Source organism: Oncorhynchus mykiss, chromosome 29, assembly GCF_057628025.1.
Source record: "Oncorhynchus mykiss isolate SJ-2025 chromosome 29, ASM5762802v1, whole genome shotgun sequence".
Taxonomy (NCBI): Eukaryota; Metazoa; Chordata; class Actinopteri; order Salmoniformes; family Salmonidae; genus Oncorhynchus; species Oncorhynchus mykiss.
Genome location: NC_143050.1, coordinates 24,888,237 through 24,905,180, shown reverse-complemented (window position 1 = coordinate 24,905,180; position 16,944 = coordinate 24,888,237). Strand labels below are relative to the sequence as shown.

General features: G+C 40.6%; 1 protein-coding gene across 4 annotated transcripts; it reads left to right on the top strand.

Annotated features, from left to right (window-relative positions):
- The first annotated feature begins 2,822 nt into the window (after window positions 1-2,822).
- Window positions 2,823-16,726, top strand: LOC110509823 (LIM/homeobox protein Lhx3-like). Of its 4 annotated transcripts, none has more exons than XM_021590949.3 (6): window positions 2,823-3,559; window positions 11,641-11,812; window positions 12,022-12,224; window positions 13,567-13,718; window positions 14,944-15,115; window positions 15,469-16,726. In XM_021590949.3, the coding sequence occupies exons 1-6, from the start codon at window positions 3,490-3,492 to the stop codon at window positions 15,897-15,899; spliced, it is 1,200 nt and encodes a 399-aa protein (XP_021446624.3). In that variant the 5' UTR covers window positions 2,823-3,489; the 3' UTR covers window positions 15,900-16,726. The 4 variants fall into 4 exon arrangements, with proteins under 4 accessions (XP_021446624.3, XP_090083486.1, XP_036824066.2 ...); XM_090227360.1 differs by having other exon boundaries at window positions 2,889-3,559; window positions 12,025-12,224; XM_036968171.2 differs by lacking the exon at window positions 2,823-3,559 and adding an exon at window positions 9,277-9,487 and having other exon boundaries at window positions 12,025-12,224.
- Window positions 16,727-16,944: the final 218 nt, after the last annotated feature.

Genomic DNA, 16,944 nt, shown 5'->3' with positions numbered 1-16,944 from the left:
TTTTACAACAGAAAACTATAGAGTGGTCTAACACTATATGCAACCTTACAGAAATAAAGAGTGGATCGTGGTTATACTGTACACACTGCACAAAGACTATGATTAAAATATATTTTCATGATTATGAAAACTAGAACCTTTGTTATTATTATTATTATTGTTGTTGTTACTTTTTTATTATTTGTATTATTACATTGTTATATTCATCAGCAGCAGCATCATTCAGCAGGCTACATAGTACTCTTCTGTTTATGCATACTTCCCTTCAGCAGCGATGCATTGCTACAAAGACCTTGGTCGGGATATAGTCCTTGGATGAGCAGTGTCAGAAATAGGGTATGGTTTTATCCTGGTTTTATACAGCCGATTATTGCTTCATTCGAACTTCACATTTGACCCCACCGTAGGCCTAGTGGAAAATCCCAGGGGAAAACACATTCAAGTATCTAACAGGCAGGCAGAGAAAAAGAGATGAAAAACAGTCTGTATGGCATAAAGGTTCCTTTCTTTTGTTATGCTGTTTTCCTATAAGTTCCTTTGAGGCAACGTTATATATAGGATCCTAGTTAGTGTATGGCTCCTTCCAGATTCACTGGCGTGTTTCCTTAATCTACATAAAGAGGTCAGGCTGATTTGTTGACTGGGGATTACTGTAGAACACAAAAACCTGTTCCATTCATCCATTAACCTATAGAGAAATGGATATATATTTACAGCCAGGCTTATAGGATGGATGGATGGATGGATGGATGGATGGATGATAGATAGATAGATAGATAGATAGATAGATAGATAGATAGATAGATAGATAGATAGATAGATAGATAGATAGATAGACATTATGATATTGGGTGAAAGGGAGGCTTAGAATATTATGTGATGTATTTAAGTTTATAATTGTCCTGTAGAAGAAATAATGAATGAAGTAATGATGTAATTGGCTCAGATCTACTGGTGAGTAAGCCTGCTATGCAGCTGAAATCAAATCAAAGCTGTAGGATGACATCATCACTTTGTCAGATTAACTGTTACAGTGAGTCTGAGAAAGAAAAATAATCATGAAATTATCTCATGGACTTGGGAGGACGAGTTGGACGGAAAAGGACCCTGGGCAGAGCCAGGGGAATATCGCCGCCCCAAAGCAGAGCTGGAGGCAGCGAAAGCAGAGAGGCGGCATTACGAGGAGCAGGAGAGGCAGCGATGTCAGGATTTCGGGACATGGGAGCAGAATCTGGACTACACAACTTGGGAAGAGATAGACAGGTGGGCGGTCGACCCAGGGAGAGTGCCGGAGCCCGCCTGGGATTCAATGGAGCAGTGCGAGGAAGGTTACAGGAGAATGAGGTTGGCGAAGCGAGCACGGCGGCGCGGTAGGAAGCCCGAGAGTCAGCCCCAAAAATGTCTTGAGGCGGGCACACAGGAAGTATGGCGAAGCCAGGTAGGAGACCTGTGCCAACTTCATGTGCTTACCAGAGAGCGAGAGAGACCGGGCAGGCACCATGTTATGCTGTGGAGCGCACTGTGTCTCCAGTGCGGGTGCATAGCCCGGTGCGGTACATACCAGCTCCTCTTATCGGCCGGGCTAGAGTGGGCATCGAGCCAGGTAAGGTTGGGCAGGCTCGGTGCTCAAGAGCTCCAGTGCACCTGCACGGTCCGGTCTATCCAGTGCCACCTACACGCACCAGCCCTCCGGTGGCAGCCCCCCGTACCAGGCTTCCTATGCATGTCCAGAGCCCAGTACTCCCTGTTTCTCCCCCCCGCACTTGCCCTGAGGTGCGTGTCCTCGGCCCAGTACCACCAGTGCCGGCACCACGCATCAGGCCTATAGTGCGTCTCGCCTGTCCAGCGCTGCTAGAGCCTTCCTCCTCTCCAGCGCAGCCGGAGTCTCCCGCCTGTCCGGCGCTGCCAGAGCTCCCGCCCCTCAGTCCAGAGGCGCCAGAGCCCCTCAGTCCAGAGGCGCCAGAGCTCCTCAGTCCAGTGCTGCCAGAGCCTTCCTCTCCAGCGTTGCCGGAGCTGCCCGTCTGCCCAGCGCCGCCTGAGCTTCCCATCTGTCCAGAGCTGCTAGAGTCTCCCATCTGTCCAGAGCCGCTAGAGTCTCCCATCTGTCCAGAGCCGCTAGAGTCTCCCGTCTGTCCAGAGCCGCTAGAGCCGCCACTGTCACGTTCTGACCATTGTTCTTGTGTGTTTTCCTTGATTTAGTGTTGGTCAGGACGTGAGCTGGGTGGGCGTTCTATGCTGTGTGTCTGGTTTGTCTATTTCTATGTTTGGCCTGATATGGTTCTCAATCAGAGGCAGGTGTTAGTCATTGTCTCTGATTGGGAACCATATTTAGGTAGCCTGTTTTGTGTTGGGTTTTGTGGGTGGTTGTCTCCTGTCAGTGTTTGTACCACACGGGACTGTTTCGGGTTTTCATGTTTCTTGTTTTGTAGTTTATTCATGTATAGTTTCGTTATTCAAGAACCATGAATTATAACCACGCTGCGTTTTGGTCCACTTCTCTTTCACCAGAAGAAAACCGTTACAACAACTCCTAAAAACACAAATGTAGACCTGTAGGCTATATTACAATCAGATTGCAACGAAATGCCCTTGCCAAAACATCTAAATTTGCTAACAAGTGTTCGAATACCATTGGCGTCTTCTTCAGGTCATACAGTAAATAAGGAAAATGCATGCTGGTAGCTCACCACAGATAGTATGGCCAATCTGAATAAAAACACAACAGCAAAATGGAACAATGACGCTCCGTCCACTTGTCTCTGTTGTTAGGCTACGGTATTTTCTTGGCCGAACAAAAGAGGGGCAAGAGAATGAAAACTCATGACAACAATGTATCGAAGAATCGCCCATTGCCCTATTTTGCAGGATGAAAGGGCACGTGTACCTCTAGATGGATAAGGAGCGAAGGGAGGAGAAGGGGGGGTGTTGAACAGCGGAGTGTGCGTGTGGGAGGGGGGGCATACACAACACAAGCCTTCGGCCTCGCTCACATACAGAAACTCCCCTTTTCAGCACCGTGGACAGTGCATATTTTTCCACGCGCGACGCTCGGCATCTCGACTCGAGCTGTACTTTTGTTTTTCTAAAAACGAACACTTGTCCAATCGTGAGGTCAGCTGACACTGGTAATGGCCACCTACCCCACCCCTCTCTCTACCTCCTGTCGACCAACACACGGACTCAACCAGCAAGTTGCTGCATTTTTAAGTTTCCTTGCACGGGGACCGACGAAGAGAGAGACAAGGTCGACAGGCATATACTACTTTAGCCTCTTAGAAAAATGTACTTTTATAAACGTCAATCGCGTTATTTTTGTGACTCTCAAAGGATAAAGAAATAGGATCTTGCGTTTTTGTTTTTATTTTTTCCTAATAAGCTCCTATCATTAAGCTCAGCAGTCGCCCTTCTTGCTTTCCTTTCCTCGGTATATCTCACTCAACCGCCCATTGACTTTATGTTTATCTGAGCTGAAAAGCATCACTGCTCAGAATGTTGCTAGAACATCCTGGATCGAGTTGTCAAAATCCTGGGAATTTCTCCCGATACAGCGCAGGTCAAGGTAAGCAGTCCGCTTTCTTGTTTGGAGTATTTTGCACTTATGATCGAGCTTTTATACAACTTCATGTGGAAATGTAGGCTACTGGCGTGTCTATTTGACGCGGTTTAGTCACCTGTGATCTGTTAATGGGTTTCAATTAGCTACGAAATATCTAGTTAGCCTCCACAACAAATCAGCACAGCGGGGGCTCCGCCTGCAGCTCAAAGTTTTACTGACAGGATCCAAACAGGCATGAAATAGCCCATTGTATTTCACAGCACACCCTATCATCAGCAGTTAAACAGTTTAACAAAACACTATTAGGCCTATATGCTGAAAGAAGTGTTACAGGCGAGTGCTTTCCCTTTCGAGACGCGAGAAGTTGTGAAAATAGATACATTTCTAGGCTACACACATCGAATGGATTTCATCATATTGGCGCATGGCAATGTGTTCAGTATCCATTTTAACAACATTTCACTGGGTATTTATACACTTTCGAGGTTGGATATTAAATATTTTGTTTCCGTTTCCCTGCCAGCGGGAGACGTTATGAACACGTAATGAGCTGTATTGTTGGGAATCATATCAACAGATGTTATGCGCGTGCTGTCATTGTACACCATCGCTCATTGCTGTCACTGGAGACCACCAGAGCGCTTTTGCAATGCCTGTGTAACGCGACAATGCAACAGCCCGGCTGCACACAGGCCGCCCCTTGCCCTCCCTAGTCGTCAGCCTGGGCAAAATGCTCAACAAGTATCAGGTTCCCTTCGACAGGTGCGGTACCTACTTTCTGTTTGTAAATTAGGAATAAAATAAAGGAGGTGTATGCCACCAAATATCTTATTTTGCCGTGCGTAATGGGGGGAAACGAATAAGGCTTATGTGTGGGTTATTGCATTAACAAATCAAAATCAATAGATTGCCAATGGTTTTAGAAATAAAAGCAACAATCATGTATTTACGAAAACACTTGGCCATGACTGCTCTTTCTCACGGACTATTTTGTTGATCGTAGAGCATCGCTCATGCTACGCAATTACTGTCAAAAGTGAGCGATCAATAGGAGATACAAAATATTATAAAGCTGACAAGTAAGGGGGAGCACTGAAGCATCCCACACCTTTCACCAACTGTGTTTCATATACTCTGAAAATACAGGCAAATGGGGCATTGATTTTAGATTCATCAGGGGTCCACGCGGCCATGGCACTAGTCGTGATTTCCCAAGGCGCCCTTTTGCGGCTGAGATCAGTGTCAATAAAATGCATCCGAGTGTTGCTTCGATCAACATGTTATTGAACGGCCAATCTCTTCCCTAAGTAAACAGCTGTCTTAGTGAAGTCAGAATAGGCTATAGGCCTAAGATATGGTGTGTGTGTATGTGTGTGTGTGTGCGTGCGTGCGTGCGTGCGTGCGTGTCATTCGCCAGCCAGGTTTATATTCTTGTTAACGACGTGATGGAAATGGTAGATGTGGCTTTTTTTTAAAACAAATTGTATTGTTATTGTATTGTTATCTACCGTGAGCCCATCAATACGATGACATTTTGGGAAGATTTTCTCTTTTTTGCTTTTGAGTTGATAAGATACCATGCGTGGGATGGTTGATATAATATCAGAAACAACCCAAATATAAAATATTACTTCTAATTAAATTAAACCAATAAAATATAATTGTCACACTCTGACCCTTATTTGCGTTGTTTGTTTCTATGTTTTGTTTGGTCAGGGTGGGTATTCTATGTTGCATGAGTAGGCATGTCTAGTTAGAAACAGACTATGTGTTTTGGCCTGATATGGTTCTGATTGGGAACCATATTTAGGTAGCCTGTTTTGTATTGTGGTTCGTGGGTTATTATGGGTTATGTTATGTTGCTTGTTAGCACTCAGTTTCTTTAGCGGGCACGGTCGTCTTGTTAGTTTGTTTGTTTTGTTTTAGTGTACTTCGTGATTTTTCGTCCGTTCATTAAAGTATGCATTCACAACACGCTGCGCTTTGGTCTCCTCAATACGACGATCGTGACAATAACATTAACTTTGGTAAAGGAATATTTTCCTCTGATCCAGATTTTTCAATTGAAAAGTGTACCGTTTAATCCCGTTATTATAAGAAGAAATGGGGATCATATTATGCTCCAATGTAGGCTAATAATAGGTTTATGAGACATATGCCTCCAAATATTCGATTAAATGAGAGGATAAGCAAAGAAAACACATTTACATTGATAGAAAAATGCAATTATATCCAATATAAAACTTTTGTCTTTAATATGATGCAATTACTGCAGGCTAAAGCTGTAGGCTAGTAAAAACGTAGTTCAGTGTGTCAATATTTTACTAAATAGTGGTCAAGTAGCCTGAAATGTCGTTATATTTATGTGCATTTTAGAAAGGGTAAAAAACGAATGAAACATATTGAAAACTATACTGCTATTAGGCCTACATTATGTTTAGGATGGAATGCTGTACAAATATTAGAGTTGCATTCTGTCTTGTCAACTACACATCAACTACAGAAATTCAATAATCAAGGCCAAAATGAATTTTATAATAGGCTACCTACTTTGAAAATATGTATAGGCCTATTTGATTATTTGGTCTCAAAGCAGACCTCGTTTTGCGTATCTATTACAGACAACTATCTGTAATGGTACATACGTAGGCCTAATGTCACTTGGAACAGAACAGTTTCATGGCTAAATCAATAAAAAAATATGTGCCAGGCTCCATTTTCGTTTGCATTTGATCATTTGTGTAGCCTGCCCTACTATATGGCCATGATTTGATTTGAAACAGGCCTACACACGGTCTTAGAGAAAAGTGCGTAAATGGCTTTGCAAAGTTCCAATTAAAGCCTCTTAGACCTACTACTCGTGCTGTGAAAATGTATGTTCATAAGATCATGCAAAAAAATATATAAGTGATCCAGCTATAGCCTAATGGTCAAGTAAGAGCTTCGTGCAAGAAAATGACATTTCAAATGGCATAGCCTGTATGCACCAACTTAACACACCAACATCGTCGAAACCGTAGTCAAATGTCATCTTGTCATGAAGTTTGATTTTTTTCTTCCGACGAGTATTTGGTACCCGCACCTCTCTCCAAGTTGCTGCTAGGTGATGATCAGCTATCTCCCTGCTTTAACAGGCCAGTCGCTGGGGAAACTGCGTTGCGTAATCCTTCACAGCGGACAACACACTGTATGATAAAGCAAACTCGATCGCATGCAACCACACTGCTCGGATTTGTTTTGTATTCCTGATATACTGCATAAAATCCCAATGTGAGCGAAAGGCCTAGAACACATAAATACATTCGTTTTTCGTTATCGTGTGAGGACATCATGAGCAATGGATGGACATAATGAACGGAATTCTCCAAAAGGAGCACCGAATAACACGGAGATTCTGCTTGCCTTGCTGGCGCAGAGCGAATAACTACTGAGGTATTCAACATCCCATTGGGCACATACTGGTTGATTCAACGTTGTTTTCACGTCATTTCAATTAAATGACGTTGAACCAGGGTGGAATAGACGTTGAATTGACGTCTGTGCTCAGTGGGATTTGTGTTAAATCGAATCTGCCTTTGGTTTGCACATTACAATAGTTAGGCCTAGATATTTAATCAATCATTTGTTGTCGCTGTTTATACAACTCAGAATAAGGGATGTTGTTTTATTTCGTTCCAACACCTTCATGTATAGCACAAGCTTATTTCTATAACGCGTACGGTATGATGAATACAAAATATATATATAGATATACTTCCCTATTTTACATTTCTGAATATTTGTATAGTAACTGCAATTAAATGCTTATTTTTCCTACATGCATATGTCAAAAAATACCATTATTCTTGCATGCACAATTCGCTCCACACAACATCTCTTTTAGACTAGTTAGTGGTTAGCCGAAACAGTGGTTACATCCCTTTAATTTGTTTATACTTTTCGCTCCTGTCGCCTGTATTACAATGGATTAGGGCTAAATCTGTATGACGAAGGATTAAGGCTAAAAACGGTGAATCTATGAAATTACATAGGCATATGTCTTATCTTTTTGCTCCTGAACACCACAAAACAAGTTTTTACATTTGGACGCACAGTTTTAATCGGGTTGCAATTTCTCCATTCATTGCATATGTGTTAAGGATATTAAAGACCTTCTGTTGTCAAGCATCCCTCCTACTTTCTTTGTTTGCTGTAGTGCGGAGGCCTACCTGAACTTTAAAAAACGTGTCTGATATTTTACACAATATCAGAACATTATTGTCTTAAATGCTTAAAGATATGTTTGCGTTTTGGGGGGGATGGTTTAGATTGTACCAACTGTGCCTATGTATCAATCGGCCCATGTCTGCGCATTATGTGACACATATGTATACGAGGTTAACCTGTTAACGACATTTGTATAAATATTACTGCAATTTCTAGGGATTGAATTGGCTTTCATGGGCAGACATATAGGCTACAGGTTATATTATTGGTAAGCAAGACACCCTTTGATTGTTGCGTGAGACAAGGCAGCTTATTCTAGTTTTACAGAACCTATTGAATTAATAATGAATTTGATGCACCTGTTCATGACGTGGCTCCCTCGCTGTTGTGCATTGCTTGCTCTTGGCAGGAAAAAAATGGTCCATTAATTTTTCATAAATTGCCCACAAACGAACAACAGGAATGCGATTCCTTGGACGGATGAAACACGAAGTGCTTGAACTTTTGAATAAATAATAAAGCCGAGTGATAACATCTCAAAACGTATTTAAGTTGCCAGTGATGCAATTTCACTCGACAAGCGTTTGTTGATAGTTTAATAATAAGTTGCTTGTTGTGAGTTGTAATGACATTCTTTGCTGAAAGAGGGCCATTTTCATTTCATGCATTGTGTTGTCTTGACGAAGGCCATGCTTATTCCAAAAAGTTCAATGGCCTGTAAATTGTCATATTATTTTTATTTATGTTTAGTTAATTATATAAATTAGAGCTAATCCTGAACTTGATGAAGACACGAGCTGACTATTAGCTAGCTGTACGTTGGAACGATTGGTTCTCTGAGAGATATGGTTAAATGTCATATGTAAATTATGAATGATAAAGCAATCAAATTTGGCCATATGGAAGGCCGGGTTCATCATTCCTACATATCCTGCCGTGTCTTATTGCTTATAATAATTCTAGAGCAAATAGGCTTCTTGCAGCATATAGGCCTACCTAAAACAATTTCTATTAATTATGTGGCAATGTGATAATTTGCACGGTATCATCAGCATCCCTAAATGGTCAATAAAACCATGTAAATAGGCCTACTGAACACACAACGTGTAGCATTTAGCTTTGTGACTCAAGTTAAATCTGACATCAAAACACATTTCACCTGATTGTCTGCAAGTGTGCATTTTCAGCGTAATTTCATGCGTAAAACATGTTTGATGGGAAAGGCTTGGATGGTGTTTTGCTAATCGAATGCGGGAATATTGACAACATATTCAGTGTGCGAACCGTGGATCAAATTTAGCTGTGGTCTCGTTTAATTTAACGAAACCATCCTTCCCCACTCTGTGAAGCGGGCCTGCTTCTACGTGATTTGGAAACCGGATGTAAAGTAAAACCTCATGAGCAGCCTTTGGGCCAGCGTTGATTGGGCGGCTGAGCATACAGAAGGGGATTTGACCAGTGTCGCTGCAGAGGGCTTGTTTTTTTTCTTTCCTTTTTATTATCCCCAGTTATTCTTTAGTGGGAACAAATGGACCAGTGTTTTAAAGAGAGGGACCCATGCGCCTGTTGTAACCTCAAACAGAGGGATAGGAATAGAATAGCCCATGGTCGCAAGAACTAGAAGGGAAACCGGGAGAGATAGAGAGAGAGGATTAGAGAGAGAGAGTTTTCCGGGATCCACTGTCGTTTCTGGTCTGGACTTGGATCAGCGGGTTACCATGCAAAGTAAGAATGTTTGTTTCATGGCATGCACTTTTTTGGAGGAGTGATAGTAAGAGGGTACTTTTTGATGTCTTCTTCATTAACTCAACAGATCAAACCCATAATAACTCAATCAGCCAATAGGTATTCGATGCTATTCCACTGGGCACACACTGGTTGAATTAACATTGTTTTCACGTAATTTCAATTAAATTACGTTGAACCAACTGAATTTATGTCAGTGCCCAGTGAGATGGCTTTACTGGTTGGATTTCAACTGTGTGTGTCTTTTTGTATTGCTGTACATCTGGCACCCACACGTGGAAAAGGGTAACTTATGTTGCCAGGTTTCAATAATCATGGGAGGAACAAAATAACCATTGGCGTTTACTGTCATTTCTGGGTTCTGGAAAAAAATGATGGTGATGGCGATGATGACAAAAACAAATGAATGGCTGTAATTTATAGACAGCATAGTGTATTTACTTACATCTGATACTACTGAAATAATTGTGTCCCTACATTTATACATCAATAATGAGTCCACAACACCTTCGTAAACTTAAGTCCACTCATTTTGGTGATGTTTTCTCAGTTAGCACATGTGACATCGGCAATGCATTTATGCTTTTCATTCAACCGGATTATTGTATTAGGCTTACATATTTTTAATTGAATAGATAACAGTTGAAGAGTTTATTTCCAAAAACGCTATAATCACCAGTTTATCAAATGTGCGTTTTTTCATCAGAAATAATTGCTTATGGGTACCTTCATCTTCATGTATATGTAAAATAATACTGTTCTACGATGTGTTATTCATCGAGTTTAGATGTGTATGCAAATGTATTTTTTGAAAAACGATATATATCCATTGTAAAGCTGGAATGGAATGTTCGTATCCTGCATATTTGACTGTGGTATGCGGTTGTCTCACCTAGCTATCTCAAGATGAATCTACGTGCTCTGGATAATAGCATCTGCTAAATGACAAAAATGTCAAATGTAAATGTTTAACATACAGATCACATATTACTGCATTGAATTCAAAAAATATATTACATATTCATGTCACAAATGTATCATTTGTACATTTCTTTGTTAAACATTTGTTACATTTGACTGTGTAAAATCTAACACTACTGCTCATTTCTCTGAGCATGAGGCGGATATATAGCATTTTGAGAGAAAAAAAAAGCATGATTATTTGTCTCTGAAATTGTTAAACCATCAAGTAATAGATTTGAAACCAAAACATGTCTGTCATTGAACAACCTCCATGCCATGATTAGATAGTGAAAAAACACACCACACCAATCTCTTTCATCATTTGTTTAAATGATAAAAGCTAATTTACCAACATTTCTGAAAATGGATATAGAGCGTTTTGTAATGAAACTCTTCAATTCTCAACTATGTGACAATATATAGGCTATCGATGAAAATAAAACATATACAATAGTATAGATACTAGATCAGTGACAAAACTCTCTCATATTTGCCCTGAAATAGACTGCATTGGGATTTTCCCATTCGTTTCTATTGACTCACCCCTTTTGATGCAAATGAATACATGTGAAGTTTCAGTACTGTCAACTATAAAACAAGTAATTTAAATGTGTGCTTAACGTGGAAAAAATAGGCCAATTTAAAAATAAAAAAATGAATGTGTTTTCAATTTTGCAGCAATGTGAATAGGTCTAAGATCACGTTCATGTATTATTTTACCAGTACACGTTGTTTTCAATTAAGCAATTTAAAATAATGTAGGCCTATTGTGTGTTTCGTTGTGAGGGCATGGCATAGGCCCCTATCATTAGACTACTACGTCATTACAATTAGGTTTAGTAATTCATTACTCAGATGTAATTAATTGAATTAGAGTAATTTGTCACGGATCTCAGAATATTAAGTATAATTTATCAACAACAAAACATTGAAATTATTTTTATCGAATTAGTGTCTTTATTTAGATATTAAGTAAGTAAGTAATTAAGTAAGTAAAGTAAGTATATTCTAAATAAAATGCATTAACAAATGTCTACATTTGACAATAGTATGAATAGGCTTAGCTATGTTTGAGTCGTAAACTATTTGACCACCAAATGCTAAATTATCTCTTAAACAGTGTTTTAATTCAAGATGGATTCATGGTCATCCTGTCTTCTCCCCTTCAGAGATTCCTGTATGCGCGGGCTGTAATCAACACATCGTGGACCGCTTCATCCTCAAAGTGCTGGACCGCCATTGGCACAGCAAGTGCCTGAAATGCAGCGACTGCCAATCCCAACTAGCGGACAAGTGCTTCAGCCGGGAAGATAGAGTCTACTGCAAAGAAGACTTTTTTAAGTGGGTGCAAGAAATACGCCATGAACTATGTATTCTTTAATGAAAGACAAATTATTGAAAATATTTCAGTTGTGTAGCCTAATATTTAATGGAAACCAAGCCTAATTATTCGATAGAATCACACGGTCTGCATTCTATTTTGAGGTTGTGAATGTGATGAAACACTCACTTGTCAATGTATTGATGATAACCTTCTTATTTCCTAAAAGGAGATTTGGGACCAAATGTGCCGCGTGTCAGCAAGGTATTCCGCCGACGCAAGTGGTGAGGAGAGCGCAGGATTTCGTGTACCACCTGCACTGCTTCGCGTGCATCGTGTGTAAAAGGCAGCTCGCGACAGGTGACGAGTACTACTTGATGGAGGACAGCAGACTCGTGTGCAAGGCTGACTACGAAACCGCCAAACAGAGAGGTGAGAGGTCACGGTATACCTGAACATACCTTTATCACACCTAATTAGGGTCCCCAAGATCAGAGTGCCTAGACCTAATGCGTAATTAAGCATGTATCCACTGTCGTTGATATTTCAGCCATATCAAAGAATGTGTATATCCTACAATGCCCACATCTTAATTTATGTCTGCTAAATAACGAGAAAAATGATTTAACCTAGTATCTATCACGCAGGCATCACCGAATAAGTTATGTAATGTTTTACTTATTTGATCCATTGACCTTTTATTGAGCAACTGCTTGGAGCTGTGAACTTGATCTACAAGACTATGAGGTCACCCATAAACACTTGACCCACCTGCGCTAATTGCGTCGTATCCCGCATCCCAATCGATAGGAATATGGATACAGCATATCCAATTGCAGTGAAGAGAGAAATCCTAGTTCTTTCTGTTATATTTTATTAGCAGACCGACAGTGACTAAGAAGATTAGATTCAGCCTCATCTGCACAACAGACTATTGAGGAGGTTTGTTTAAAAGGTGTTTAAAGCGCTGGTGACCATGTTTTGCTAAACTATCTCATAGGCTACAATAAGGCCTCCAATTTCAAGTAAAATCATTTAAATTGGCTGATGTAATGATGTCAAATGCTATGGCCAAAATTAGCATGTTTTCTACCACAAATGTATTTTTGGGAAAACAAAAGGAAGTTTACAACGAGATTTTTTTTCCCCCACCTAATTTGAAATGAATACTTTTTTAATAAAAATGCTTATTTATTGCATGCAAAATTTAGTACAACTGACCTCAGAGAATCTGTTTTAACTCAATGAAATCCAGCAAGGGTAGGCCAACATTTTCTTTGTGAGTAGTTCGTGTTACTCAAGTTTTATCTTCCCCATCTGTTTGTGTGAATTTACTGACTAAACCAACCGCTGATTTACCCATTGAGTTTTGAGTTTAGATGAGTTTTCATGGAAAACCACACACGTTTATTTGGATAATGAGAGGGCCTCGTTACTTCGGTATTTGCCCACTTGTAGGATGGTCTTGCATATGTTTTTGTTCGTAGGCTTTTTGTTTAATAGTTCGTATTTATTTGGGTTTAATTAGGCTTATTGAAAGTAATACGTCAGAAAAGGAAGTTATGAAGTTTACTTGTCTTTTCCATTGTTTTCTACAATACATTTTTATCAGTTCTGGTATGTAACTTGCACTTTTCAATGGCTGAACCTGAATATCTATAAATAGCCTATTTACCCTTGGAATCTAAGGTTAAGACTTTTAGCATAAAGTAGGCCTTAAAGGGGTACATTTTTGTGTAAGGTCTGGCTTACATTGTGTGTCTTTTATTTTCAGAGGCAGACTCAACAGCGAAAAGGCCACGAACGACTATCACCGCCAAACAGCTCGAGACCCTGAAAAACGCTTACAACAACTCTCCAAAACCTGCCCGCCACGTACGAGAACAGCTATCGTCAGAAACTGGCCTAGATATGCGAGTTGTTCAGGTAACTATCCATTCCCCTCCACTACAGACCATTTCATTAGCGTCCTTATTTTATTATTATTTAAGGACATGCATGCGATTCCATTGAAATACTGCTTGAAATGGCCTCCCAGTGGGTTTGAATGGTTAGAATTTACGATGAGATGGATTAAAATGAAGTCCACACACTTGAAAGTCAGAACTGTAAGCGCGAGCTCGTTAACAATGCTAAGAGAGAGCTTGGCATATTGTCTGTCCGTGAAAGATCCCTACTGTGGTTGACTATGGTCATATATATTGTTTATTTGCAAGGACACTTAAAGTAGGTACGCGGAAGCCACTATCGCGCTTCATTATTCACGGAAGGGGAAATGGGGGTTAAGAGGGTTCACTTCGGCTGCATATCACTAATGAATATAGGCCTTGCCTATATGTAGGAGAGAAAAGAGGAACATTTTTACCTGGTTGAATTACATTAGGCTTTGCATGATGCGGATTGTAAACAACAAAATATGTGCTTACATTGAATGGTTCGTCAATCATAAGTGTCTCTTAAAAATAAAATACAAATGTTTTCAAATTATATCACACAGGTTTACAGCTAAAATGTAGAACTTGGCCATAGTGAAATTTGAATAATTAAAATCAACTCTGGGTTAGTAGATCCCAGTGAGAAGGTAACATGCAACCTGTCTGCTCCCAGGGTTAAGGACAACTTGTAGCTGTCGCAAAGTTAATTAGCGTGATAAATCTCAGGGCATGTTGGTCCCAACATTAGTGTTCTGCCCCACTGTTTTAATCTCCCAGTTGAGTTAAAGAAGAGGCGACATGCTTCCTAGACAGTCCTTGAAAATTAATTTTGTTTTAATGTTAATGTGCTCTACCTGACCACTTAAAAGCATAGCAGTTTCACTGAAGAAAGAGTCAGGAAAAATGATGTCCGGAATGGTCCAGTAAGTAGAATGGAATTTGGCACCAGGACTGATATGTCCAATAGTCTATGAACGAAAAATGCAGTTCAAAATAAAAAACAGGTTATAAAACTGACTACTTGTGTATAGCCTACTCTTCTGTAAATGTAACACTAAATTATATATTTCTAATTTTAAGAAATCTATTTCACTCACAAGTGTATTGTAGGAGAAGGCTTATTGGAGGATCTGCCTTCAACAGGAAACTTCCCAATTATATACCTCAAATAAATAAAACAAAACCAATATGTACCAAACACCTCCTTTGTCCTCCAGGTGTGGTTTCAGAACAGGCGAGCAAAAGAGAAGAGGCTGAAGAAGGATGCAGGCAGACAGAGGTGGGGACAGTACTTCCGCAACATGAAGAGGTCGCGAGGCAGTTCAAAATCAGACAAGGACAGCATCCAGGAGGAGGGCATGGACAGCGACGCTGAGGTTTCCTTTACAGGTAGGATGAGAAAACAAACATCTGAGATGATATATTCACAGGAATCTACAGACAGCAGCCTTTAAGCTCCTATTTGAGGAATTAGGAGAAATGTTATTATCACAATTATAATACAAATGCCTTCTTGAAATTATTTATTTTCCATGGCGGAAATGGACATAGCCAATTTATAAACCACACATGTTTGTTTATTCCCCTTCAAATTTGAATGAAACCTATATTTACCCAAATAATTCCATTGAGGGAAATTGTATTAGCAAAATTTAAATTGTATTAAACTAATATTAGCAGAAAAAGGAATAAGCACTTCCATAATGCCACACCCTGACTAAGTGTCCTCCCTTATGTTCCAGATGAGCCACCCATGTCTGAGCTCAGCCACTCCAACGGCATCTACAGTGGCCTGAGCGAGTCGTCCCTGGCCATGGGGTGCCGCCAGGAGAGCAGCCACGGCCCCTTCCCCCTAGAGCATGGAGTCCTCCAGTCCCAGGACCAGTACCACAACATCCGCTCCAGCAGCCCTTACGGCCTACCCCAGTCCCCAGGCTCGCTTCAGTCCCTGCCCAGGCACCAGCCCCCCATCTCCAGCCTGGTCTACCCTGACTCTGGCCTGTCCATCATGACCCAAGGCGGGGCCCCCGGGCTGAACCCAGGCATGAGAGGAGTGTTGGGTGGCGCTAACGGCCCCAGCTCCGATCTGTCTACTGGCAGCAGTGGGGGCTACCCAGACTTCCCAGCGAGCCCAGCTTCCTGGTTGGATGAAGTGGACCACGGCCAGTTTTGATTAGCTGGGTTGATTGGTCAACGTGGTCTAAGGACTCAAAGGTGTGTGTCACAAACTGGAAAGAGACAGTCACACATGACCTGTGAAACAGAGAGACCGGGTCAGACGGTTGCTGTCTTCCACCCTTCTTGGATCACTCCATCTGTCTCTATCAATTAACTGTCAATCTTTTTCATTTCTCCTCATCTGAGTGGACTGGAAGGAATGATTGGGCCATCAAAAAGTATGAATGGCAGCACTTGGAACTCACACACTCCATTCCTCATAGAGAACCAGACTGAGATTCATGGCGTGCTGGCCTGTTATGAATGCTATCTTTGTGACAACATAACAAATTTCAACTTTTGCCCAATTGGATTGTGATAGACTCTACCCCCAATCCTTTCCACCTTATTCTTCTCTCTGTTTTTTGCAGGTTTTGGTTAAAGTCAGAGTCTTTACATGTCTGGTTGTTGCCAAATGTCTATATATATATATATACATATTACAGTTTATCATTGTGGAGACTTTATTTTTATACAACCCCTTCAACAATATGAATACCACAGATATTAGTACTTTGTACATTGACAGCCAGGGATCTAGACAGGTTGTAGATGTCGCCTCCCACCGATAACTGGAGGTGCAATTACTTCTATGCATTTGTGTGTTTTCAGATGCATCTTGTTCTTTTCGTTCTGAGCTACCTGGGCATGAAACCCAGGCTGGTGTATGTGTTTGTTTATGTGGAAGATGTTTTATGTCTTATTTATTCTCTCTGATGATGATGATGATGATGATTAAGTGATACAGGTCTTTAATAAATGTGTCAGCTAAATCCAAACTGACCAATGGCTCTTGTATCACATCTTTATTTTACTGTATTGTATTGACTATGGGCTGTATCTTAGGTTCTCTTCTCTGTTAGAATCTTTTATTTAAGTGTTTTATGCACACCTTAATTCTGCAAAACACTAACAGAAGCTAGGGTAATTGGGGTGGTGGATTATCTCCAATATTCATCCCTCATTTTCCTGGAGTATTAATTACATTGATCTATTATCAG

Coding starts and splice junctions, on each gene's coding strand:
- LOC110509823 (XM_036968171.2), top strand. CDS start 9,367: ATGGTCGCAAGAACTAGAAGGGAAACCGGGAGAGATAGAGAGAGAGGA. Junction 11,813..12,024: donor TGCAAAGAAGACTTTTTTAA/GTGGGTGCAAGA, acceptor TCCTAAAAGGAG/ATTTGGGACCAAATGTGCCG. Junction 15,116..15,468: donor CGCTGAGGTTTCCTTTACAG/GTAGGATGAGAA, acceptor CTTATGTTCCAG/ATGAGCCACCCATGTCTGAG.